The 27855-nt window shown below is 42.3% G+C and overlaps 1 protein-coding gene across 1 annotated transcript; it reads right to left on the reverse strand.

Annotated features, from left to right (window-relative positions):
* Positions 1-10: 10 nt before the first annotated feature.
* Positions 11-27739, reverse strand: LOC106839970 (zinc finger protein 709-like). The gene is given in 5 exon segments (XM_070492116.1): positions 11-8851; positions 8853-10101; positions 10487-10547; positions 11001-11127; positions 27734-27739. Coding segments are annotated over 4 exon segments (1419 nt in total). The 5' UTR covers positions 11035-11127; positions 27734-27739; the 3' UTR covers positions 11-8776.
* Positions 27740-27855: the final 116 nt, after the last annotated feature.

Raw genomic sequence — 27855 nt, forward strand, 5'->3', positions numbered from 1 at the left:
TAAATAAAAAGAAAAATAAAATAAAGATGCTAGACATACAGCAGGAGGCAGATTGCTCAGCTCTTGACATCACACAGGGAGAGTTGCTGGGACTCTGAGAAGGGAAGGGAGGCAGATCACCCTGGAGTCGGGGGAAGACAGACCAGGGCAGGGAGAAAAAGTAGAGGCAGGAAAACTCACAGAGGCAAAAATGAAACACTCAATGAGAGATCAACTTGCCTTCCAACCTCTAGCATCGGCTCTCAGGGTTCCTAGCCTTCTCTGTGCCACGGAGCCGGTGGCAGTCAGGGAAAGCCTGTGGACTCTCAGATAAACGTTTTCAAACAGGGAAAATAAAACACCCAGGATTACAAAGGAAAACAATGACTGGAACACAGGCATCATTTAAAAAGTTATACGATATGGCAATAGGTGTGCTTCTTATTGACATTTTAAATAAGATGTGGCAGTGGGCCTAACAATTACTGTAATTTTGAAGGATTTATGAATACGAACGATATTTCCAGCGACAGCTATCATGGCGCCTGTGCTTCCACGAGTGGTGAGGCCATGGGTTTGCTAACCCTGCTGTGGTTTGTTGCCTACATTTACACTCATAGGGAATGCTAAATTTTAGTGAATGGTTAGTGAAATAAACGTAATTTTTCTGCACCCAAGTCACAAACCACCTTGAATTGTTAGGCTAAGAAGCCCTGGTAAGACGTTCCTGGGCATTCCTCACAGGTAAGTTGGGGGCCCTCTAAATGGGAACATGCAGAGAGTAACAGTCAGACGATGTTTTACTTCTAGGACTTGTCTGTCCCCATCACCACGTCTACGACAGCACTTTCAGGCAGCAGACACAATGGCCCAGAAGATGTTTTAATGGAATATTGGGTTTCTTTGGGTTATGAGTAGAACCTAGGACCACAGAAACAGGCCCAGGAGACCCAGAGGGAAAACTGTCAGTTAGGGTTTTTCCTTAGTTCTCAGCTGAGTTCATTCCTGCATGGAGGAAAGTCTCTCACACGAAGCAATTTAGTTGAAAAACAAACAGCAAAAAGACAAATACTGTATGATTCCACTGACATGCGCTATCTACAGCAGTCAAATTCATAGAGACAAAGTAGAATGGTGGTTACTAGGGGCTGGGGGCGAGGGAAACGGAAGTTATTTAATGGCTATACAGTTTCAGATCTGCAAGCTGAAAAAGTTTTGTAGATCTGTTTCGCAACAACGTGAATATACTTACTACTGAAGTGTATGCTTAAAAATGGTTAAGATGGTACATTTTACATTACATGGGGTTTTTAAAATCACAATAAAAAAGTGGTTGCAATTGCAAAACAAGCAAACCAAACGAGACACTGAGATCCTAATTCTGGTTCAACTTCTAATTGTCCCTGAGCAGGACAGCCTCAAAGGCAGACCTGCTGCACCCAGTACAGAGTTTCTTCAACCATGAAACACATATAAAGGGGCTGGCCCCGGCTGGAGGGGGGGGAGCAAAATGGCAGGGTGAGCTGACCCGGGACTCTCTCCCCTCCAAAATACAACAAAGGAGTGGAAAAACTGACTTTGAGATAATAAATCTAATGCCAACACATTAGAGACCTACAATACCAAGAAGGCGGAGGACAGAAAACTTGCTGCTGGACTCAGAGGAGTTGGAATGGGTAGGAGAGAACGTCGCTCCCTCCCCTAGAGTCTGCGATTGCTGCTGTGTGGTCTGGGAAGGAGCAGGGGAGGGGCCGTGCGACTGGGGGATCATCCAGGACTCCTGCTACTGGTTTAGTAGAAACCGCTGACATGGGAAAGCTTCCATGCATGGGGACCCCATCAACCGAGGGCCTCGGGAGACCAGAGAACAGAACTGATCTGAATCCAGATCAGTGTGCGAGAAAAGTAGCCCCTCCCTCCTGGCAAAGCACACTGGGCACCGCCATCTTGTCTGAAGGCGGAGAGCTCAGAACGTGTGGCTCTCTATCCCCATCTAGGGGCGACAGGCTGCAACTGCCACTGAATTCTACCACCATGTGAAAAAAACGCTAATCTACCATCCATCAATTTATAAAAGCCCCAGACCAGAAGGAAAACAATAAAAACATAGAATTAAGTCCTGAGGACTTGGAATTAGGTAAACTAAGTGAAAATGAGTTCAGAGTAGATATAATCAAAAAACTCAGTGAGGTAGAGAGAAAGATAGAGGAACAAGCCAATAAGTTCAGGTGTTACTTCACAAAAGAGACTGAAATTATAAAGAAGAATCAGACAGAATTACTAGAGATGAAAAACACAATGGAACAGATAAAACGGAATGTGGATTCCCTGAAGGCCCATGTAGACACCATAGAAGAGCATATTAACATAATTGAAGATAGACAGGCTGAATGGCTCCAGACAGAGGAAGAAAGAGAACTAAGAATTTTAAAAATTGAGGAAAATCTCCAAGAGAGAGTGGATTCAATGAGGAGAAAAAATTTAAGGATCATTGGAATTCCCGAGAACGTGGAAAAGGGAAATGGAGCAGAAAGTGTGCTTAATGAAATTATAGAAGAGAAATTCCCAAATCTAGGGATTGACGGAGAAATGTGTGTAGAGGAGGCTTTCAGATCTCCTAGATCTATCAATGTAAAAAGACCTACTGCAAGGCACATAGTAGTACAAATAGCAAAAATGAAAGACAAAGAAAGAATACTCAGGGAAGTAAGATGAAGAGAATAACCTACAAAGGAGCTCCTATCAGACTTTCAGTGGATTTCTCTACAGAAACCCTACAAGCTAGGAGAGAATGGAGTGACATATTCAAAGCTTTAAAAGATAAAAATCTTCAGCCAAGAATACTCTATCCAGCATGAATTTCCTTCAGATATGAGGGAGAAATTAAATGTTTTCCAGACAAACAAAAGTTAAGGGAATTTGTAACCAAAAGTCCTCCACTACAAGAAATCCTGAAGAAGCCTGTCATACCTGAAAAAAGAAAAAAGGGAGAAAGGGGTCACAAACCACAGAGTAGGGAGACAGATAAATAGAACCAGAACAAGATAGCACATATTGAACTATAGCATTAGGAGAAAGGTAAGGAAACTACCAAAGCAAAGACGATCTTATCACTCTAACTACAAACTCATAACACGAGTTGGAATAAGAAATGAAAATAATAATTTATGAGGGGAAGAGCAAAGGGACTAAATCAGTCTAAGCCAAGTAAGTAAGAGACCACCAGAGAATAGACTATATTATGCACAAGATTCTAAATACAAACTTCGGGGTGGCCACTAAACTAAAAAACAGAATAGAGCCACAAAACATAAATAAGGAAAAATCTAAGAAACCCCACATAAGAAATTGCAGTAGTCAATGCGTAGGCTAAAGAACACAGGAAAAGAAACACAGGAAAACAAGATAATGAGTGACAGATTGACAGCATTAAGTCCACATGCATCAATAATCACTCTCAATGTAAACGGATTGAACTCTCCAATAAAAAGACAGAGTGGCAAAACGGATTAAAGAACAAGATCCAACAATTTATTGCCTCCAGGAAACACACCTCAGCCCCAAGGACAAACACAGGCTCAGAGTGAAGGGGTGGAGGACAATACTTCAAGCTGCTAGCAAGCAAAAAAAGAAGCAAGTGTTGCGATTCTTATTTCAGACAAAGCGGATTTCAAAATAAGACAGGTAAAAACAGACACAGAGGGACAATATATAGTGATCAAAGGGACACTTCATCAAGAAGACATAACGCTTATAAATATGTATACACCCAACACAGGAGCACCAAATTTCATAAAGCAACTGTTAACAAACCTAAAAGAAGATATCAAAAATAACACAATAATAGTAGGGGACCTCAACACCCCACGCATATCAATGGACAGATCATCCAGACAGAAAATCAACAAAGAAACAGTGGAGCTAAATGAAAAGCTAAAACAGTTGGACTTAATAGACATATATAGAACACTCCATCCAAAAACAGCAGAATACACATTCTTCTCAAGTGCGCATGGAACATTCTCAAGGATAGACCATATGTTGGGAAACAAGGCAAGCCTCTACAAATTTAAAAAACTTGAAGTAATAACAAGCATCTTCTCAGATCATAGTGCTATAAAGCTAGAAATTAATTACAAGAAAAAAGCTGAGAAAGGCACAAGGATATGGAGACTAAACAATATGCTATCGAACAAGCAATGGATCCTTGAAGAAATTAAATAAGAAATCAAAAAATACCTGGAGACAAATGAAAATGATAACATGCCATACCATCTCATATGGGATACAGCAAAAACTGTATTAAGAGGAAAATTCATTGCAATTCAGGCACATCTTAACAAACAAGACAAAGCCCAAAGTCAGCAGAAGGAGAGAAATAGTAAAAATCAGAGCAGAAATAAATGCTATTGAAACAAAAAACGCAGTAGAAAGTATCAATGAAACAAAGAGCTGGTTCTTTGAGAAGATAAATAAAATTGCCAAACCCCTAGCCAGACTTACAAAGAAAAAAACAGAGAAAGCACAAATAAACAAAATCAGAAATGGAACAGGAGTAATAACAACAGACTCCGCAGAAATACAATGGCATATAAGACAATACTACAAAAAACTATATGCCAGCAAACTGGATAACCTAGAGGAAATGGATAAATTCTTGGACTCCTACAATCACCCAAAGCTCACTCAAGAAGCAGCAGACAATTTGAACAGACCAATCACAATGAAACAGATTCAAACAGCCATCAAAAGCCTCCCAAAGAACAAAACCCCAGGACCAGACAGCTTCCCTGGGGAATTCTACCAAACTTTCAGACAAGAGTTAATACCTATCGTTTTGAAGGTATTCCAAAAATTTGGGGACGCTGGAACACTTCCTAACACACTCTACAAGTCCAACATCACGCTGATACCAAAGCCTGACAAGGACAGCACGAAAAAGCAGAACTACAGGCCAATATCGCTGATGAACATAGATGCAAAAATTCTATACTATTCATTGTCTAATAATTATATATAACACATAGATAAAATACTTTAAGTGCTCTCATGAGTTTTCACAAATGTTAGGAATACTGCCATCAAAAGATGAAAAACATCCATCACCTCAAAGGAACAATCCTCTGATGTCCATTTGAATGAAACCCCTCCAGTTCCTAAGTTCATGCTTAAAAAGAAAAGGAAAACATCCCGTTCCCTTTGTTGTTTACACCTTGGAGCTGTTATTGCTCTTCCCCAATTTTCCACACCATGTCCTGGACATCTAAGCATACGGAAATGAAACCTGTGATCAGCTACCTGGGCTCCAGGGCTTCCTGGATCATTGAAAGTGAAGACTTCCAGCCACTCCTGTGATGAAAAGATGGTGAAAATTTCCCATTTCTCCTCTGATACTGAATTATGATATTACTAAATATTACACTCTCTCTCTCCAGCTCACGTCAATTATTCCTTGGATGGTTGTCTCTAACCACCCAGAGATCTTTGTGCTGTTTCCATGGGGAGGTCACAGTGGACTCACAGAGATGTCACTCTACTCATAGAACTCACTCAGGATGAGCTAGAACAGGGCAGGTGAAGGCAACTGTCTCTCTAAGTGGGAGGAACTCCATGGTTTGCTGGGGTGCATGTTGCACACTCCAGTCTGTAGAGCAGCAAAATGAAAATGCCAAAAATGATAACATTTTAAATATTTGATGGTAATATAAAAATCCTCTCAAATGACATTAAAAACAAAAGACAATACAAATATCTGTGGCTTAGATCAATAGGAAGTCTCAAGTCCCAGATAATAATAATAATGACATCCTCGCTCACTCCTACACTCATGGAAAAGATATAAACACACCTCAGCCTATTATCTCATGCTATTTTGTACTTTTCTTCAAAGGCCTTTCTTCTATTCTATAAAACAAAGCTTCACTGCGTCCATCACTTCTGCTTTTCCACAAACATGGGGGCACCAACACTGCCAGGACTTGTCTGTCTCATGCTCTGTATCCAGATCCCACTGTCTCAGCTCTGCTACAGAGTGTACACTGACTCCACACTGCATGGCTTGTGAGGGACGCTGATGGTACCAGCAAGAGCACAGTCTCAGAAAAGGAAAGGCTTCAGAGTGGCACAGTGGTCCTATTTCCCTGGCTGGGTTTGCATTGTCTCACAATTTACCTAAACTGAAAGGCCTCAGCTGAGTCTAAAGAAGATATTGAAAGTATTATGTAGGATGCTAAGAAGAGAAGTTATGTACTTAAATGATGTACTTCACAGTAAAGTGTCTAATTCACCATAGGAAATACATCAGTGTTTTGACTGTAAGTGGGAAAGGCAAAGTTGTTCCACAGGACCAGGAGCTGGCTGCATCCACTGCAAGGCCAAGCCTTACCCTGCTGAAGAGAAAAGGGTCTGACAGCTTGTTTATTAAAAGTACACAGTTTCCAACACAGAACTAAAAGTATTTTGTGACCATAGAGGTAAAAATGGTAAAGGATAAAAGTCCAAAACATAAATGACTCTTTTCCTTCTTCTTACTAAAATGACTCACTGCAACTTCTTAAACATTAACCTACCTTCACTACATTGTTTTTGCCTTCGAGAAAACAATGATTCGGTTCACAAAACAAAAGTTTACAAGAGACGGAACTAAGTTTATCTTCTGAAGTCATTCAATACAGAAAGTAACCTGCCTCCTTGAATTGCAGTCAAATCCACAAACACAGGTGAAAATCTTGTAAGAAGTCCTTTGAGCACCGTTACCACTACACGTCAAGGTCCTTTAGGTCTGTGGTCATTCTTACTAGACTTCCTGACACCCCTCTCTGACTGCAGGTGCAATCCTGCAGGTCACTGGAAGAGGGCACCGGAAAAAAACCATGATTGTTAGTTTTTGGGTTAAAAATGAATGAGAAATTATTTTCATGACAAAAATTCTAACTGTAAAAGAATAACAAATAGAGTTTGCCTGATGAAGAAATCCCTGAATTGGTCCGCACAGGATAAAACTGACTCAAAATGTATAACGATTAAATGAAGAACATTGCAAAGTATATCTGAAAATCCATAATCAAAAATGGATATTTATATAGTCTGTAAAAATGAAATCCACAATAATATTTATTAACATGGGATGGACTGGAACAGTTGATAAAATACATCAATGAAACAACTACAGAAGTGCTCATTTCCGAAACAGACAGACATAGTCTTATTGACGCACACTCAAACGTTACTGAGAACATATCAACGGAATGCATTCAAGCTACAAGTAACAGGAAACACACACAGTCTTCCCAACGTGAGAAAGGTGATTGTTCTCACATGGAAGAACTGGGTCAAGGCAGCTGCTGCACCAGAAGCAAAGAAACAAACTCGCAGGTTCTTCTTTTGATGCCCCACTGGAGATGCCATGGCGAAGCAGGAAAATGTGCTCACTAGCACTATCAACAGCAAAGGTGTTTCCTATACACATCAGACCTTATTCAGATATCATCTAGGGAAAAGGGCAATCAGAGAACACTCCCACCACAAAGGTCTGAACTAGCTTCGTGGTGGACACAAGAGGCCTTACAGAAAGACCCTAAGTCGAATGGATCTTTGATGTGAAACTGGTAGAAAATGCATCTCTAACAAAATGGAAATCAACTAGTTATTGCTGGTTTTCAAGATACTGTTGACAAGAAGAGCAAAGAATCCAGAAAAAGGGATGGGAGGTGGTGTCCTTAAAGCTCCTACATAACTGTCTCCCTCCCTGTGTGGTGGTTTGAAAATCGGCCTAAGGCCCTGTGTGCTTCTGCCTTCCAGATCTCATGCAAGTCAGGCCATTGGGGAATTCCAACACAGCACATAAAGGGGATGGATTCTTAAAGATCTAGCTCTTCAGATTACCCTCACTGACATATTGCAGTACAGGGGTGATGTGTCCAGCTCTAGATTTTGTTGCCCTGCCACAGGCCTCTACTTAATTCAAAGTCCATTCACCAAATACCGTTCAGAAGGAAGGACAAACTGCAAAGGACCAAATAGGAAAATAAGAATTCACAGGAAGTACATTCTTGGATGAACTCGCCAAACATAAATTTTTTTCCACCTGTTTAATAGTACAGAAAATAAAAACAGGCTCCTCTACCCACCACCCCCAAAAGGAGGTGTCTGTAAAAAAATGTACAATATGTACAATGAATTAGGCACATGCAGGAACTGTAAATACAAGGCAAGTGACAAAATCATGACAAATACAAACTGTCATTTTTCAATGGCCCCCTAACACAGAACAATTAAAACATTATGAAAAAACTAAAGATAAAATATAATTAACTGATTCAAGAGAAAAGCACTACCTATGAATGTTATGTACTATTTATGAAAGATGACCAGCAGAATCATCTCACCTCAATATTCATTTCTGAAGTAATTAATAGAAATCCACAGTCCAATGCTGCACTTTAAGATAGAGGCTTGATCAATACAACATATTTATTACGTTTATAACAACACTGTCATGCTGACAGTTTTTAGAAGCTCATATACAAATTTCCATGAAGCTTCCTCATATGACTTACATTTACATTTCTTTTTGGTGGGAGTTTGACATAGAAGGATGTAGACCAACTGATGTCTTTCTCATGCTATTTACATTCAACATGTTTTTGTCAAATGAGTCCTTTCATGCCTTTAAGAAGAACTGGGATGACAAAAGTCTTTCCCAAATTGTTTATATCTGCTTTTTCCTCTCGTGTGCATTTCTACATATCCTCAAAAGGTTGTATGAGCAATAAAGCCTGTCTCACTTTCCACACATTCATGAGTCTTTCTCCCCACTGTGACTTCTTTCATGGACTCGAAGAGAACGGGAAGCATTAAAGACTTTATTGCATATTTTTACATTCATACATTTTCTCTCCAGTGTGCGTTCTTATATGTTTTGAAAGATAACTGGAAGACGTGAATGCTTTACCACATTTTTCACATTCGTAGGGTTTCCCTCCAGTGTGAATTCTTTCATGTGTTGAGAGATGATTGGTAGAAATGAAGGCTTTACCACATATTTTACATTTAAAGGGCTTCTGTCCAGTGTGGGTTCTTTCATGTATTTGAAGATAACTGGAAGAAGTGAATGCTTTACCGCATTTTTTACATTCATAGGGTTTCACTCCTGTGTGACTTCTTTCATGTTTTGAAAGAGAAGCGGGATAACTGAAGGTTTTACCACATATTTTACATGCAAAGGGTTTCTCTCCAGTGTGAGTTCTTTCATGAACTCGAAGATAAGTGGAAGAAATGAATGCTTTACTGCATTTCTTACATTCATATGGTTTCTCTCCGGTGTGAACTCTTCCATGTATTTGAAAAGAACTGGAAGAACTGAAAGCTTTACCACATTTTTTACATTCATAGGGTTTCCTTTCAGTATGAGTTCTTTTATGTGTTGAAAGATGACTGCTACAACTGAACGCCTTACCACATATTTTACATTCAAACGGTTTCTCTCCAGTGTGAGTTCTTTCATGGACTCGTAGAGAACTGGAAGAAGTGAATGCTTTACTGCACTTCTTGCATTCGTATGGTTTCTCTCCAGTATGAATTCTTCCATGTATTTGAAGATAACTGGAAGAAGTGAAGGCTTTACCACATTGTTTACATTCGTAGGGGTTCCCTCCAGTGTGAGTTCTTTCATGGACTCGAAGATAACTGGAAGAAGTGAATGCTTTACTGCATTGTTTACATTCATAGGGTTTCTCTCCCGTATGAATTCTTTGATGTCTTTGAAGAGAATTGGAATAAGTGAATGCTTTACTGCATTGTTTACATTCATAGGGTTTCTCTCCAGTATGAGTTCTTTCATATGGTTGAAGTAAAGTGAGATAAGTGAAGGCTTTCCCACATTCCTTACATTTATATGGCTTCTCTCCATATTTTTGATAGTCATATGTTTTATGTTCAGTGTGACATCTAATGAGCATTTTCAGCAATGAATGATGCGTGAAGACTCTTCCACATGCACTGCATCCCCATGGTTTAGCTCCTGTAGTTTTCTTGTTCAGACTGAGATTTGGAAGAAGGCTGACGTTTTCTCCACACTGACTACCCTCTTCACTTTCACAGAGTCTCACTACCATATGCTTTCTGTACAAATGAGAAGCACATTGTTAGTGATTTCTTTATGAATGATTTCATATTTCTTATGTTTATTTTGATTTATAGGAAACGTTTATGTTTTCTTCCCTGTGAATTCTCTGCAATTAAATATACTGAGTTTTTCGCAAGAAGACTTCCCCCTTGTTATTATACAAACAGTGATATTCATAGACAGGGTTCACTAATACTATTTCTAAGTGAAATATTCTGCAAAAAGTGAACCTCTACATCACATTTCAGAAAGTATACTTGGTGAAAATTTTGTAAGAATGCCTAAATTTGAAGCAAGTGTTATTTGTTTGCTTTTTTTAAAGAAATTTCTTAACATAGAAGGATTCTCACATAAGATAGAGATTTCTATTGCACCACTCACCGTAGTTTTCTCCCCTGGTCTTTGCACTGATCTTTAATATCATGATCTTCCCACGTTATTCCTAAAATACAGACAAAGAAAGTTTATTCCAAATATTAGAAATTGAAGAAAAGTTTGTGCATTCTAAGTATTTGATAATCTATGGCCATTTCTACTTTATTTACTAACAACCTCCCCTTTCCACCTTTTACATCTTACAACACTCTTTTTTTTTTTTTGAGGAAGATTAGCTCTGGGCTAACATCTGCCACCAATACTTCTCTTTTTGCTGAGGAAGACTGCCCCTGAGCTAAAATCCGTACCAATCTCCCTCTACTTTGTTAGTGGGACGCCTGCCACAGCATGGCTTGCCAAGTGGTGCCAGGTCTGCACATGAGATCTGAATCCTGGGCAACGAAAGCACAATGTGCGAACTTAACTGCCATGTCGCCAGGCCAGTCCCTTAGAACACTCTTGATGGGCAAGCAGCACTTCTTCTCTCATTGATGCAGTGAAGGACTTTCCTCGCTCTTACCTACTGAGGCCAGGATCCTGAAGGTTTCCCACATCACATCTCTGTAGAGTCTCCTCTGTGAAGGATCCAGTAAAGCCCACTCCTCTGGGGTGAAGTTCACAGCCACGTCCTCAATGGCCACTGAGTCCTGAAACACCACAAATGTGTGTAGAGTAGGATACATGAGCCTGACAGCACTGGGGATCTATACCCCAATTCTAGGAAGGTCACATGGGATTCTATTATCTCCAAACATTCATTCTATGTTGTTATCATCACAAACTTGCTTTTTACTGTACACACTTGCCCATCAATATAACAATATTATGACCTCATGGAAATATTTACACAGTTTTACTGTGATGACATTACATCCTATTTCTCTCTAATGACAAGTTCCAGAACAGGCTGGGAAATGACAGAAATGGTATAAAATGAAACAACTATTAAGTTCTTTCATCTTCTTCCATATTACCCACCGGTTATGGCACTCCATGAGGCAGGTGAAATCTACGGGATGTTTCAGTGAATAGAAACATAGTGAACAACTGGTAGCTTTTTGGTCTGGTCCCATCACCAAACTGAGAGTCCAGGAGGCCTGTGAAAATCACATCTTGACCAAGCCAAGCTGCCCACACTGTCCTAAACTACTCCAGGCCATTACAGGTAACCAGATCTAGCTGGCTGAATGGAAATCCTCTTGTGCTGAAACACTGCTTTTAACTTGTGAAATATTGATCATGGACTCAGTTCTACCTTTCTCATGCTGTATGATTGGATGGGGCTGGAATTATTATGAACTGAGAACTCAGGCACAAAGAAGCAGCCATGAAAATTTAGACCAGAATATCCCTATACTCATGGGCCTCAAAGCTACTTGTCACCATTTTTAGAACACACTCTGAGAGAATAATGTGCCATAAGAGCTCTTTGTAGTCAAATGCTAACAGTGTACCCTGAGCTTCGCTCCCCTTGAGGGGTAGGTTACGAGCTGCAGATTTGGGCTGGCCCCGTGGTCTAGTGGTTATGCACACTCCACTTTAGACATGGCACTGCTTGTTAGGCAATGCTGAGGCAGCGGCCCACATAGCAAAACCAGAGGCACTCAAAACTACAATATACAACTATGTACTGGGGGGATTGGGGGAGAAAAAGCAGGGAGAAAAAAAAAAGATCGGCAACAGTTGTTAGCTCAGGTGTCAATCTTAAAAAAGTAAAAAAAGAGAGCTGCAGATTGCAAGGGAGTTCCTTGAAGTCCACAATGGTTTGATGTTAAATTTGCCCATGATTATAAAATACATGAAGTATTTAACAGTGGTTTCCTGCAAAACAACATAAAATTTCCTTTGTCCAACTTCAAGAGGAAGCATTTCCTGACCAGCCACTGTGGATGATGCCCTGCTGACTTCTGATCCTGTGCCTAAGGAGCTTAGAAGCTGTCGTTGTTGATCTCACAAGAAGAAAATGAACAAACTTGAAATGAACAACCCTTCTTAGATCCAGGAGAGACTTGAGGTCACAGGACAACCCAGAGTATCCAAACTGGGAAAGACAAAAAAAGAGATGGCATTTTGAAATATGCCCCACGTGTTCTGTTCTTAATAAGGCCTATACTAAAAAAAAAAAAAAAAAAATCTCTTTCACCATAGTCTAATGCAAGAGCAAAAACAACAAAAAAGACAGAACACAATTTCCATGAAGCCTAGGACAGCCTCTTTAAGGGAAGGTTTAAAACCCACATAATGGGAAAACCTGAAGGAAAAGAGAGGCAGAGAGAGACAGAGGAAAACGTGAAGTAGTAATGACCAAAATACTGTAAAATTAATGACAGACAGCACACTGTAGGGGAGGAAGACATTTCCTCTTCCCAAATGTGGGTTCGTCTGGCCAGAGAACGAATTAAATTCACATGAGACAGAATAGCAAGAGAAAATTAAACAAAGCTTTATGAGGAACCATGGCCCGGGGCCTTTCTTCCCAAAGGAAGAAAGGGCACCAAAGAAGTGGGGTGCACAGAGTGGTTATATACCCCCCAAACGGGGTGTTTCACATGTGATTGAAATGTCCCTCCCACAAGAGTCACAAGATTGCCCTGTCGGCACAGCCCTTGATGGACACAGCAGGCAGTGGTCTGCTGTCTTAGTGGGCGTAGCAGGAGGCAAGGTGATTGTCTGGAGCTGGGTGGTCACAGGCGAGTGCAGCAATCAGTTCCTAGCCTAAGGAAAGATGCTTAATCCTTAAGAAATGCCACCATTGGGAGGGGGAGGGAAGTTAGTTACAGGAGGTTCCAGACAAGCACAATAAAATGCAGATTTAAGTCCTTGCCTTTGGTATTGATTAAGAGTTTCTAGAGAGAAGGTCATCTCCTTTCTTCTTCCTGGTACAGAGAGGGAGGCACCTTTACAGATAGAGATTTACCTTACAAATGTAAATGTGTCCTAAGGAAGGGCAAGTTCCATTCCTCCTTCCCTGTCCCACTTTATCAAAAGCAATCAGCCTCAAATAATCCTGATGCCAAAGAGACATATCTTGGGGTGGCCATTTCCAGGTCCCCACAACACTGTTCATCCAGGAAGCTCACAGAACACCAAACACGATAAGTACAAAAGTGCACACCCAAGGGTATCACACTGAAACTAGAGAAAAATCACAGACAGAGAATGTGCTGAAAAGTGCCAGAGAAGAAACACACCTTCGACAGAAAGAAACAAAGATTTGAATTAAACCGGACCACTTCTCAAAAACCATGCAGCAAGAGCAGAGGAGACTGAAAGACTTAAAGTGTTGAAAATAAAAGCCACTTTCCTAGAATTCAGTCAAGCAAAATTATCCTTCAGTACAAAGAAGAAATAAGGACTTTCTGAGACAAAATGAGGAACTTTGTCCCGAGTACACATACGTTGAATGAAGTTGTTCAAATGTTTATCAGAAAGAATGTAAATGATAAAGGTAGGGGATTAGAAGAAGAAAAAAGGAGGGGAAGTATCTTTTGTTTCTTATAATTAATACCACAGATGATACTTTGTTTAAACTAATGTCAGCAACAATGCAGTTGGTGATGAGAAGCTTACGGAGAAGTGAAATAAATGACAGCAATGTGACAAGACACAGGGAAAGGAAAATTGGGGACAGTGTGTTAAGAGGTACTTGCACACGGTGAAGTGGCACAGTGTTACTTGGCGGGGGGGGGGTTAGTTGTAAATGTATGATGAAAATTCAAGGGCAACCACTAAAATGTTTCTTTTTAAAAATGCGTAACAGATATGATAAGAGAGGATAAAAAAAGAATTACAGTAAATGCTCAATTTTAGCCAGAGAAGGTGGCAAAAAGACAAAAACAAACAAGGGTAAAAATGGAGAAAGTAAAAATTTTCATAAATATTAATACAACTGAATCAATAACCACTTTAATCATCAATGGTGTCATTGTAACTGAAAGACACAGTTATAGATTTGGGAAAATACCATTATGGGGGACTGCCCCGTGGCCAAGTGGTTAAGTTCATGCACTCTGTTTCAGCAGCCCAGGGCTCGGTTCCTGGGCGCGGACATGGCACCGCTCATCAGGCCATGTTGAAGCGGCATCTCACGTACCACAACTAGAAGCACCCACAACTAAAAAATACAACTATATACCGGGGGCATTTGGGGAGAAAAAGCAGAAAAACAAACAAAAAAAGACTGGCAACAGTTGTTAGCTCAGGTGGCAATCTAGAAAGGAAAAAAAAAAAAAACACGATTGGCAACAGATGTTACCTCCGGCACCAATCTTTAAAAAGAACAACCAAAAATAGACCATTATATATTGTCTGCAAGAAACCCACTCTAAGTATAAAGTCACAACAAATGAAGGGTAAAGGGATGGAGAAAAACAGACCATGCCAAGACACTCCAAAGGAAGCTGCCAGAGGAATAGACATCATAGACAATGCAGATTTCAAACTGAGGAAAATGCAGAGATAGAGGGGCAGTAGGTACTGATAAAGGGGCCTATTCTCTGAGAAGGCACAGCAACGCTGCATGTGTACCTGCCTAACAACAGAGGGGCAACACACCTTCAGGGAGGAACTGACCGAATTCAGGAGAAAGAGACAAATCCAGTACCATAGCTGTAGAAGTCAACACCCCCTCATCGGGAATTAGACATTTCAGTAGGCAGTGGGCTGGCCCTGTGGCTGAGAGGTTAAGTTTGCGCGCTCCGCTGCAGGCGGCCCAGTGTTTCGTTGGTTCGAATCCAGGGCGCGGACATGGCACTGCTCATCAAACCACACTGAGGCGGTGTCCCACATGCCACAACTAGAAGGACCCACAACTAAGAATATACAACTATGTACCGGGGGGCTTTGGGGAGAAAAAAGAAAAAAATAAAATCTTTAGAGAAATTTCAGTAGGCAGGAAGTGAGGAAGGACAGAGGTGCAATGAACAGCACTGCAAAACAGCTGGGTTTTGCTGTAATCTGTGGAATACTTCACAGAACAGCAGAATATACATTCTTCTCAGGTTCACATGGAACATTCACCAAAACAAACCACAACCTGGGACATAAAGCACACCTTAACAAACTTGAAAGAACAGAAATCATACAAAATAGTCTCTCACAGCACACAGGCATTCTTCTAGAAGTCAATTTACCAGCAATAGCTGGAAAACCCTCTCATGTGTGGTGACCCAAAAAATACACTTCTAAACTACAGAGTATCAAACTACAAGTCTCAAGAAAAATGAAAACTTATTTTGAGTTAAAAAGCTGAAAACACAACACAGCAAAGGTTCTTGGATGTAGCGAAAGCAATATCCAGGGGGAAATTTATGCCATCAAACAAATACACTGGAAAAATCAATGATCGCTAATCACTAATGCAAGCATGTACCTTAGCAAAGCATAAAAAGAAGAGCAAGTTAAACCCACAGCAAGCACAGTAAAAGAAATAATAAAATAAGAAACGAAATGAACGTCATTGTGGGAAATCAATGGAGAAAATAAGAAGAAAAAAGCTGCTTGTTTCTCAAGACCAAAAAAATGGTAAATATCTAGTCAAGATAACAAAGAGAAGAGGGAAGACAGAAATAACTAATACCAAAAAGGAAAGGAGGGGGAAGGAATATAAACTAAGAATTGAGAAAATGCAACATCCATTTATGATAAACTAGTAATAGAGGGGAACCTCCACTTCTTGAGAAAGAACATCTTCACAAATCCTGTAGCTAAATTCATGGTGCTTGTTCCATATGATATGACTGTCTCTATGCAACAACTGGAAGAACTCACAATGGCAGAAACGACTCCTGGGACTAATGAGAGCACAGCAAGTTTGCAGGATGTGTGAGTCGACTGCTGTCCTTCTAGACCGACACGAATAGAGTCAACTGAGCTTTCACAAAGAAGGGAAGGAGATTCAAATGAAAAAGAAGGTATTTTAAAAAACAGTGGGTGAAATAATGGATACCCACGTGCAAATACACACGCACAAAACAAACACAGACATAGGCCTTACACTTTTCATGAAAATTAAGTCAAAACACGTCACACATCTGAATGTAAAATGCCAAAGGAATAAACTCCTACAAGAGAACACAGAAGAAAATCTGGATGACCTTGTGTCTATTGATGAATTTTCACATAGAAAACCAAAAGGCAAGGTTCAGAAAATGAGAAATTTTACATAATTAAAACGAAAAATTCCTCCTCTGAGAAAGATGGTGTAAAGAGAAGAGCAACACAATTCAGAGTAAGAGAAAACCTCTGTAAAATACTGTTGGATAAATGACGGCTATCTGAAATATGCAAAGAATTCTTAAACCTTAATAGAGGAAAAACAAGCAATTAAACAACGGGCCAAAGATCTGCAGACAGCTCACTGAAGAAGAGATCTAGACGGGAAATAAGCAAAATGAAACATGCTCCACATCAAATGTCATTAGGAAATTGCAAAGAAAACAACAATGGGGATCACTAAACACTTACTAAATGGGTTAAAAGTCAACATATTAAAAACAGCAAATATCGGTGAAGATGGAAAGCCACAGAGAATCCTAGTTCATCACGGGTGGAAACGGGATTGGGAAAACCCACACTGGAAGACAGGAACCTCCTTTCAGAATAAAATACACTGTCACTACATAGAGTAAGAGCCAGCAATCACGATCCGTGTAATTTTCCCAAATGAGCCGAAACCTTATGTTTGCACAAAACCTACATAAAAATGTGCTTCTTTTGTTTGTTTTTTTGAGGAAGACTAGCCCTGAGCTCCTCCTCTTTTTGCTGAGGAAGACTGGCCCTGAGCTAACATCCATGCCCATCTTCTTCTACTTTATACGTGGGACGCCTGCCACAGCATGACTTGCCAAGTGGTGCCATGTCCGCACCCAGGATCTGAACCAGCGAACCCTGGGCCGCCAAGAGGCACAACATAAACACTTAACCGCTGTACCACCGAGCCAGCCCATAAGAATGTTTATAAGCACTTTATTCATAATTGGCAAGAGTTAGAATTTTCAACAAGATGTCCTTTAAGTATCAAACAGTCAAGCAGTGGTGCATCCAAACAATGAAACACCGTCCAATGATAAAAAGAAGTGAGGTATCAAGCCATGAAAACACATCGAGGCACCTTAGAAGTCTATTACTAAGTAAAGAAGCCAATGTGACAAGGCTATGTAGTGTATGATTCCAAGTACGTGACATTCTGGAAAAGACAAAAGTATGAGCCAGTAGAAAGATCTTTACTTGTCAAGGATTTGGAGGTTGAAGGGAGGGATGAATCAACAGGTGGAGCACAGAGGAGTTTCAGGGAAGCGAAAGTACACTCCATGATACAGAAATGATGGGGACACGTCAGTACACATTTGCCAAACCCCACACAGTGTGTAACACACAGAGTCAGTGCTAATGTGCACCGTGCACTGTAATGCATCCACATGGGCTTGGAAATTCTAAGAAGTGTGCCACAGTGATAGCAAATGTGAAAGAGTGCAAACTGTGTGGATGCAGAGAGAAGGGTTATGCAGAAATTCTAAATTCTAATCAATTTTTCTGTAAACTTAAAACCGCTGTCTTTTTTACAAAATCATGAAGACAGACTCGCTACAATTCAGCCCTTTTTTACTGAAACAAGACAGTTCTCATTCAACTGACTTCAAGTTTTTTTTTTTTCAAGATTGGTCTTGAGCCAATATCTGTTGCCCATCTTTTCTTCTTCTTCTCCCAAAAGCCCCCAATACATGGTTGTATATTCTAGTCGTAGGTCCTTCTAGTTGTGCCATGACTTCAACTGATCTCAGGAAGCCAGTCTGTGCTCTAGGAGCCTGAGACCCACAGGGGAGGGGAAACTTCCATCGGATGCCTTGCTGGGGAGGACAACACTGGATCCTCTGAGAAGTGCCATGGTCACTATCAGGAGTGGCAGAACCCCAAGGTGGATGACGAGTGTCCTGGTGTTGTAGACCTATTAGTGTACATACAAGTGTGACTCTGACTTCTGTTTTGGGGATCTCTGAGTCAAGAGATTTCCAGAGTTCTTTTCCCACAAAGGGGCAAGACAACTGGTTGCTTTATAGAGTTCAAGTGCCTGGGCTTAAGTTGGTTGGAACCAATCCCTTTGCTCTGACAAAGTCAGACTGGGGTGTTGTCACTATAACCCAGAAGGTCAGGGTCTTTGTTGCAATAGACTCTCTGTTGCAGTGGCAGAGTGACTTTGGGGCCCTGGGGAGCCCTCTGGAATCTTGCTTCCTACTGCCTGCACTTTCCTGTCCCTTCTTTCTCTCTGAAATAATTGCTCTTGAAGGAGTGACCATCGGATGGGCTCAGCTCAGTGACAGGGTATAATCATCCTCATAACCGCAGACTCCCCCTAATGTCAAGGTGACTCCAGCCTCAGTCTCACCTTCACTCTCAACACACACACAGATGCCACCCAAGACACTGACAGAAGATCACATTAAGGAGGGCCTGATTCCCAGACTCCTGCTCTCAGAGGACAGGAATTCCCAAAACTGACAACCTGGAGTCCTCTGCAGTTACAACCAGGCTTGGTGGGGTCAACAGTGCAACACAGGGCAGCACAGGGCCCAGGAGGAGCTGCCCAGCAAGCAGCAGCCCACAGTGCAGGAGCCTCCAGGCTTTCTCATCAGCCTGTCCAGGTAAGAAGGCCCAGGGGAAAAGGGAGGGCAAGGCTTAAGTGTTCAGTCATCAAACATCATCAGCATCAAACCCTGGCCACTCGTTACAAGAACAAACACGGGTGAGAAAAATAGGCAGTCACACTGGCTTCTTTTTCTATAAAGAAACACTAACAGGATGGTGAAGCAGTGATCAAAACTGGTCATGTAGGGAGGCTGGAGTCAGAGTAGAGGAGTGGGGCAGGACGTGCAGGCAGGGAGTCTCCTTAAGTCACTTTGCTCTCAGGAATTCTTTTTTTCATGAGGAAGACTGTCCCTGAGCTAACATCTGTGCCCATCTTTCTTGTATTTTGTATGTGGGATGCTGCCACAGCACGGCTTGATGAGTGCTGTGGACGTCAACACCCGGGATCTCAACCTGTGAACCCCGGGCTGCTGAAGCAGAGTCTGTGCACCCAACCACCACACTGCCAGGCCACCCCCAGTCTTAGGAAAGTTTTAACCTTCTCATTCATTATTTATTGAAAATAAGGAGAAAAATGTTTATACTCCTTATTTTCCTATTGATCATTATTTTTAATTAACTTTTGATATTTAAAATTAATTTAATTTTAACTTGTCTACAGAGAAACCACTCCCAGGTTTAATCCTTTAAACACTAATAACCCTCGTACACTGCTGGTGGGGGTGCAGGCTGTGCAGCCACTGTGGAAAGCAGTATGGATTTCCTGTATGGATGTACCAGGTGAGCCAGCTGGTCCACTGCTGGGTGTTTATCCTGGGAACTTGAAAAGACAAATGCATCAAGATACCTGCACCCCTGTGTTCACTGCTGCATTATTCACGGTGGCCGGGACTTGGAGGTGACCTAGATGCCCTTCGAGGGACAAAAGGATAAGGAAGATGTGGTGTGTGTACTCAGTGGAGTGCTGCTCTGCCATGAGAAATGAAGGGACAACAGGGATGGACCTTCAGGGTGGCAGTCAGAGGGGCAGGGTCAAGTGCCATATGATCTCACTCATAAGGAGAAGACGAAAACAACACACACCCGGCAACAGAGATTGGATTGGTGGTTGTGGGGTAGGGGGTGAGGGGAGTGACTGGGCACATGTGTGGTGATGGATTATAATTAGTCTTTGGGGGGTGAACATGATGTAATCTACACAGAATGCAAAATATATTATGATGTACACAGAAAAAAATAAACAAACATATATATGGAAAAATAAATTTTTAAAAATTTAAAAAACACTAAACCATAAACATTAAAAAAAATTACAAACCTTTTTTTAAAGATTGCCACCTGAGCTAACAACGGTTGGCAATCTTCTCTTTTTTCTGCTTTTTCTCCCCAAGTTCCCCCAGTACATAGTTGTATATTTTAGTTGTGGGTCCTTCTAGTTGTGGCGTGTGGGACATCGCCTCAGTGTGGCCTGAGGAGCAGTGCCATGTCCTCACCCAGGATCCCAACCAGCAAAACCCTGGGCTGCCAAAGCGGAGCGTATTAACTGAACCACTCAGCCACAGGGCCAGCCCAACAAAACCCTTTCTAAGTAAAAGGACAAGGGCATTATCGTTTGTCCCTCCACTATATGTCACACTGGGGATATTTTCAGGAACGAGTAGCATATTATAACACATTGGAGTGTACAATTAAGCCTTGTGATGAACTAGGAATTCCAAACATTTACATAAGCTTTGACCTGTTTCCTCCTATCAATGGAAACAGAAATTCAAGGGCTTTTCCTTCACCTCCATTAAAGTAGGAATTCATCTGCCAGGGTTTACAGAGTTCACGGACCTCCCCGCCTTCCAAGGACACTGGGCCTGGGCCCTACATGAAGGAATGTGTCTGGGCTCGGGGCCAAAGATGGCCACTTCGGCCCTAACTCTAAGGCACAAGCTACAAAGTATATGTCCTGCACCATGTTCCTTGTCTGGGCTGCCCACCCCGACAGGCACCTGATGGGACTTTAGAAACATCCCATCCGTGGGAACAAAAAAGAGAGAAGCACCCCATCCGTGGAAACAAGAAGAAATGACTCAAAGTATCCAAATGTCTGAAACCCGAGTTGGAACCCAGAGAAACTCTAGGATAAAGGGAGTCCCAGGCACAGAACGATTGGGAGTGTCACTGAGGAAAGGACACTTTGCCTCAGACCCGGACAATCGGCATCCCGCCCACCGTGCAAACTGTCAGGACTTCCCAGCTGACTGTGGTGTGGATGATGTGAGTACCGCTTTGTTGTTTCCCTGTATCCCCGCTCCTCGTTCTGTTTCCCTTTATCAATAACCTCTGATTACTTAAACAACCAAATACCCTGGGTGGTACCTGTCATTCCTTGCCCTTTGAGGCTGCCGGCAACATTGAGGAATAGTATAGACTTTTTTTTTTTGAAGGAAGATTAGCCCTGAGCTAACATGTGAGCCAATCCTCCTCATTTTTGCTGAGGAAGACTGGCCCTGAGCTAACATCCATGCCCATCTTCCTCTACTTAATATGTAGGATGCCTGCCACAGCATGGCTACAGAAGCGGTGCCATGTCTGCACTGGGGATCCGAACTGGCGAACCCGGGCCGCCGAGAAACAGAACGAGTGAACCGCTGCGCCACTGGGCCAGACCTGGAAAGTATACACTTTTTTTTTTTTTTTGAGTTCATAACAGTTTACATCAATGTGAGATCTCAGTTGTACATCATTTCTTGAGTGTCACCACATAAGTTCTCCCTTTCACCCCCAGTGCCCCCCCACCCCCCATTCCCCTGGTAACCACTGAACTGTTTTCTTTGTCCCAGTACTTGTTTATATTCCTCATGTGAGTGAAATCATCTAGTGTTTGTCTTTCTCAGACTGGTTTATTTTGCTTAGCATGACTCCCTCTATGTCCTTCCATGTTCCTGCTGCATACACGTCTTTTTTTTTTAGATTGGCACCTGAGCTGACAACTGTTGCCAATAATTTTCTTTTTCGCTTTTTTTCTCCCCAAATCCCCCAAGTACGTAGTTGTATATTCTAGTTGTGGGTCCCTCTAGTTGTGGTTGTATAAACTTTAACATGTCTTCAAGGGACACGGACACACAAAAACTGACCTAAAATTGGAACAAGCACCTGAGAACTTAAGTAAACCCATCTCACATCTGGAGGTTCTCGAGCCTCAATGGAACAAAAATTCTATTTGCTTCTACAATTTTCTCACCTGACTCACATCATCTCTGTCAACTGACATTTTAAAACCCCAGGTGTGAACGAAACTCGAATCAAAGGGCTGCAATCTTCAAGTTATACAGGAATCCAAGGACAGGAACAAGGATAAATGAATCAGCTCACAGGAACTGCCTGTTTGCCTACAGTTCAGAAGGAAAACACACTCAGAAAGTGACTACATCCAAATTGAGGCTCGAAACACCCCCAGTTGAGATGTAAGCCCTGTCACCTGCAGACTCGGGGCCCCAGACTCCAGAAGTGTCCACAGGGAGGCTGGGTCCTGCTGTGGCCAGTGCCAACCAGTCCCTCCTCCCCGTCTCCTCACCCCAGGGCAGCACACTCATCATTTCTGGGTCTCCTCGGTCTCCCTGAGTCCTTCTCGTGGCTCCTATGGCCAGTGCAGCTCACAGGAAGACAGACAGGGTGGCAGAGCCACCAGGGACCATTCAAGGCACGTGACAATCTACCCCAAGCATGACAGGAACAAGAAAGGAGCTCCAAGTGGATAGATACACTGCATCACCCCACCCACATGCCCCAGGGGCTCCCCTGATTGGACAGTCAGGAAGGCCCCACCCTCTCATGGATGAGTGACAGTGCGGGGCAGGCTGCATGGCTCCAAGGAACCCGCCTAGGCTGCTGGCTGGAACCTGGCTCACTGGCACATTTGCATTTACACACAACTTTTTCCTGCCTTGGGGCTGCCTCTACTCTCTTCACCCAGCTCTTTATGAACACAGGGGCACAGGTGTGCACAGAGAATTCCTGACTGAGTTTCCAAAGGGAGCAATAAGGCTACACCACAGGGTGGCCCCGGCCAGGCCACACTGAAACAAGAGGGTCTTATGGGCTTTAGGGTCAAGGGCTTGGGGTAAGGCTTCAAGGCCAATCATGGAATTATGCCCCTTGTATAGAATTGGAGACATTTAAATAGGGCCTCACCATTTGTCACAAAGAGCCAGGCTCCAGTTTAATCTTTGACTCTTGCTAGTGGAACCCTCCACCCACGCCTTCCCCATCCCCACTCATTTGGTGCTTAAGATAAAGAATCCCAGAGCGCTTGGCTCTGGTGCGAAGTTGGAATGCCACAGCCCTACCTGGGGTACAGGGACTCTTCAGTCTTGTAACTATGGGCCACCAGGACCAGCGTGAAACAACCCATCTCTTATCAATGCAGTGATCAAGAGCTGGTTTTCAGAAAACTACAAAGCATGACGCCAGAGCACATGCAGAAGATATCTTGACCTGAAATGACACCAGAACCCACCACTGTCCTCCCCATGGAACTAAAGGAGGGGGACACGACCAGGACTGGAAAGTCACACTCTCATCAGAGATGAGGGGTCCATCGTGCAGGCAGATCTGCTGTTGAAACCCATCCACACCTTGCCCTAACTGCTTAAAACCTCGTCATGTTTCAAACCTACCATAAATGCTAAATGCCTCCAATGCACACCTGGCCTGGCAGCATTTCCACAGGCCAGCCTGTTCCCCTAACCTGTGAAACTTTCCCCAAATCCTGAATCGGCAATGCAGATCTGACAGCATGTGCCTCCTGTCTCCTCACAGACTGATGGAGGATAACCTGTTTTCTTTCCCCAAAGGCTGATGCGGGAATAATTGGCTTTTTATGTGCATCGGTTGGGAGAACCGCATCTTTCTCTGGTAACAGTCTAACCACAGGGTGTGACACGTGGTCTTTAAAGTCTCAGCTGTACATTTTACACTAGGAGGAAATTTATTTTAGATCAGTTTTTACCCAAGTCCCTAGAGACCTCCCAAATGTTAACCACTATGCCTAAGGCAATTGATTCCTATTTTCAATGTCATAAGGAAAACAATAAATCCTCATGTAAATGTGGGATGCATCTAGAAACTCTTCCACTGCCCCCAGCTTTACTGAGATATAAGTGACGAATAAAATTGTCTATATTTAAAGATAAACCCATGATGATTTGATATGCACATACAATTTGTAGACCTGAAATTTGCTAAGTCAGTGGCTTAAGTGTTCTCACCACACAAACACACACACACACACACACAGGTAGGTACCTAGAGTTGGCAATGATGGATCATATGGTAATTTTAGGTTGTATATTTGAGGAATCCCAGATCTTTTCCCACATTAACTACACCATGTTGTGTTCTTACCACCCATGTATGAGAGTTCAAATTTCTAAATATATCCCCAAGAAAACTTATCATCTTCCTTCTGGATTGTGGCTATCCTAGTGGTTGTGAAGCCTTATCTAACTGGGGTTCTCATTTGCATTTCCTTGGTGACTAACAATGTCCAGCATATTTTCATATGCTCTTGACCATGTGTCCATCTTCTTTAGAAAAGAACATACTCAGATCCTTTGACACATGTAAATAGAGTTATTTGACTTTTTAAAACTAAGTTTCAAGACGTATTTAGAAATTTTTCGTACCAGTTCCTTATGAGATACATGGTTTCCAACATTTTCTTCCATTCTGTGGGTTTTGTTTTCACTCTGTTGCCTTAAACTTTTACTTTAAATTGTGGTAATATACAGATATCATGAAACGTACATTTCCACCATTTTGGAAGTGTATAGATCAGTTGTAGCACATGTCAGAATCTGCTGGATGGCAGTGCATAACTGGGCAATGCCTCTTACATTACCTAACTGCGCCCCTAACTTTCACAAGGAAGAAGTCCCACTAGTTGACGCCCCTGAATTTACATCACTGAGTCCGCAAGGACCTACCAGGAGGCACTCAGGACTTCCGAGTCGCTTCCTTTCACAGGGCCATACCTCCCTGGTTAGGAGGAAAGGTAAATGAGAATATGATCAGAAAACCTCTCCTCAGCTCTTGAAGACATTGCAAACCCATTGCTAAGACAAGAGCTGCCCAACAAAGATCCTTAGACTCTCTGGCCACAGTTGGCCTTGGCACCAAGACAGCCCTTGATTCTCTCTTAGCTGAGCAGGCAGGTGTCTGTGCTGTGGCCACCTGGTACCAGCTGCTGCTCCTGAATGAACACTTCTGGGGAAGGTGAAACTCAAAGACACAGGATCACTGAGCAAGTAAACAGCTTTATTAGAAGGTGACTCCTTCCACGGGGTCTTTCTTTGATTTACTGATTGTGATTGGTTTGGTCTTGGGGACCATGGCCCCAAAGCTCATCGCCGATGTTCAGAGCTCCCCTGCCTACTGGAATCATCATTAACTCCCCGGTGCACTGTGTTCTCTCAGACGTGTCAAGTGCGTGTTTGCAGCTGCTAACCACCGAGCGGTGCTCTCCCTGCACTGGAACTTCAGAAAAGACCAGAGATGACCACCCTACAGATTGTGAACCTGCAGCCTTTCACAGGGTAAAGGCTGTAAACATGCGGGTCACAGGGGTTAAGCAAAAACACCATGACCTCTGGCTATGACCCAAGGGAAGAGAAAAACCTGGGAGAATGTCACAGCACTAGCTGAGAGGGACACAAATGCCTTAAATTTGATCACATAGCTCAGTTAAGCTGCGAGTCTGAGCAACGAAGGGAAATTGTAAAAAAGAAAACCACGAGCCCACGATGGAGTCATCTTGCTACTCCCAACATCACCCAACCAGGGCCAAATCCCTCACCTAACTGAAGCTTCAGCCTTTCCCAGGAATCTAGTAAGACCCTTCTATCCCCAAAAGCAGGTAACCTGGCCTAAAATATTCCTATTTGATGTTTACGACTTCGTTTTCCTGCCTTTACAAGGTTTCCCTTTTCTCTACCATTTCGAGCTCCTCTCTTGCTGGATGGGATGCTGCTCACCTCACATAAGGCTCAATAAAGCCAATGAGACCTTTAAAATTTACTGTCAATTTCTGTTATTCAAGAGTATGAAAAATAAAATGGTTCATGCACTCTGTTTATCATGAATTGTTTCTTTTGAGTATCAAGTTTCAAAAATTCAGCCTGAGATCTCAAAGTGTGTCTGAAGGCTGACGTCCAGCATGTCTTCTGGGACTGGCATCTCATTTCCCCATGCCCATGTACACATAATGGAATTCATTTCTTCTAAGTCTTTTCAGTATTTATGCAAAAGAAGCAATTACAGTACCTATTTTCTCTCCCCTTTGATGTGCAAAAGTCAAGTGGCTTACATGGTGAAATGTGCTTTGCTTTCTTGTTCATGTCTAATACATCCCGCACCTAGGTCATGTCAATGTGGTGTGCCACCAGCACACGTGATGGAGAACACTGCAGAGCTGCTGCTGCTGTCCCTAACCAGGCCATCCCTGATCAAAGAGGGGACCCAGTGCTCAGCAGGGTCAAACTCCAGGCAATCAGGCTAGAAGATGCCAACAGTCTGCCTCATCTTCACAGTTTTACAGGCTTTTTGCTCAGTGCCAATGGTCGAGCTGCCTGGTCACAACAACATCAACTCGTTATTCGAGGCAACCCTTTGGAAGAAAGACTGTGTGATAATCTTTCCCATAGTTCCACAAATACAAAAGAAGGTCACACGGGTCTCTGCACAGACTGAACATCAAACCATGGAGCCTCACCTCAACCCTCCGGCTGAGAAATTAGTTGTTATTTCTGAGACACACACTCACACCTCACTTGAAATCAGAAGCAGAGAAAACAACCAGGGGTCGGGGGGGTGGCTTTGGAGCCTCAACACAATGAGGTGCCCCCATGCTCCCACGGGAGGATAAGGATGGCTTATTTGAATAATTCTCTGGACAGACATGGTATTGAGACCCACTATGCTACAGACTGATAAGACTGTAATAGTATTCTGAAAAATTATATTGCTATACTATACATGACAGAAATTACTATATATGTCAGTTATATGGAATATATTCTACTTATATATAATACTGATTATGTATAACAATATACTATATGCCACCTATACTATATACAGATAACATACTGAATATACCACTTGTGGAAATACATACACACTACATTCTCCCTATATATACACATATACACACACAGATACAAACTATATGCAGCCTTAGAAAAGTTTATACGATACTACATTATACTACAGTATACAGATACTTCTTTTAATATAGATGAAAAAAGCCTACCAAAACACTATTACACTGATTCCAGCAATATTTCAAAGGACCTAAAACCATGACCATGTGGAATTTAACCCAGGAAAGAAATGGTTTTGCCTCTGAAAATGAATTAACATAAGAATCCATTAATAGGGGCTGGCCCCGTGGCCGAGTGGTTAAGTTCACCCGCTCTGCTGCAGGCGGCCCAGTGTTTCATTGGTTCAAATCCTGGGCGCCGACATGGCACTGTTCATCAAACCACGCTGAGGCAGCGTTCCACATGCCACAACTAGAAGGACCCACAACGAAGAATATACAACTATGTACTGGGGGGTTTTGGGGAAAGAAAGGAAAAAAATAAATAAATAAAAAGAAATCACGTACAACTGAAATCTCACCTTGCTGTAAACTGTTACGAACTCCCAAAAAAAAGAGTCTATACTATTCCAGGGCCGGCCTGGTGGTGCAGCAGTTAGTGTGCACCTTGTGCTTCGTTGGCCCGGGTTTCACAAGTTTGGAT

Source organism: Equus asinus, chromosome 20 (assembly GCF_041296235.1).
Source record: "Equus asinus isolate D_3611 breed Donkey chromosome 20, EquAss-T2T_v2, whole genome shotgun sequence".
In the NCBI taxonomy this organism is placed as follows: domain Eukaryota; kingdom Metazoa; phylum Chordata; class Mammalia; order Perissodactyla; family Equidae; genus Equus; species Equus asinus.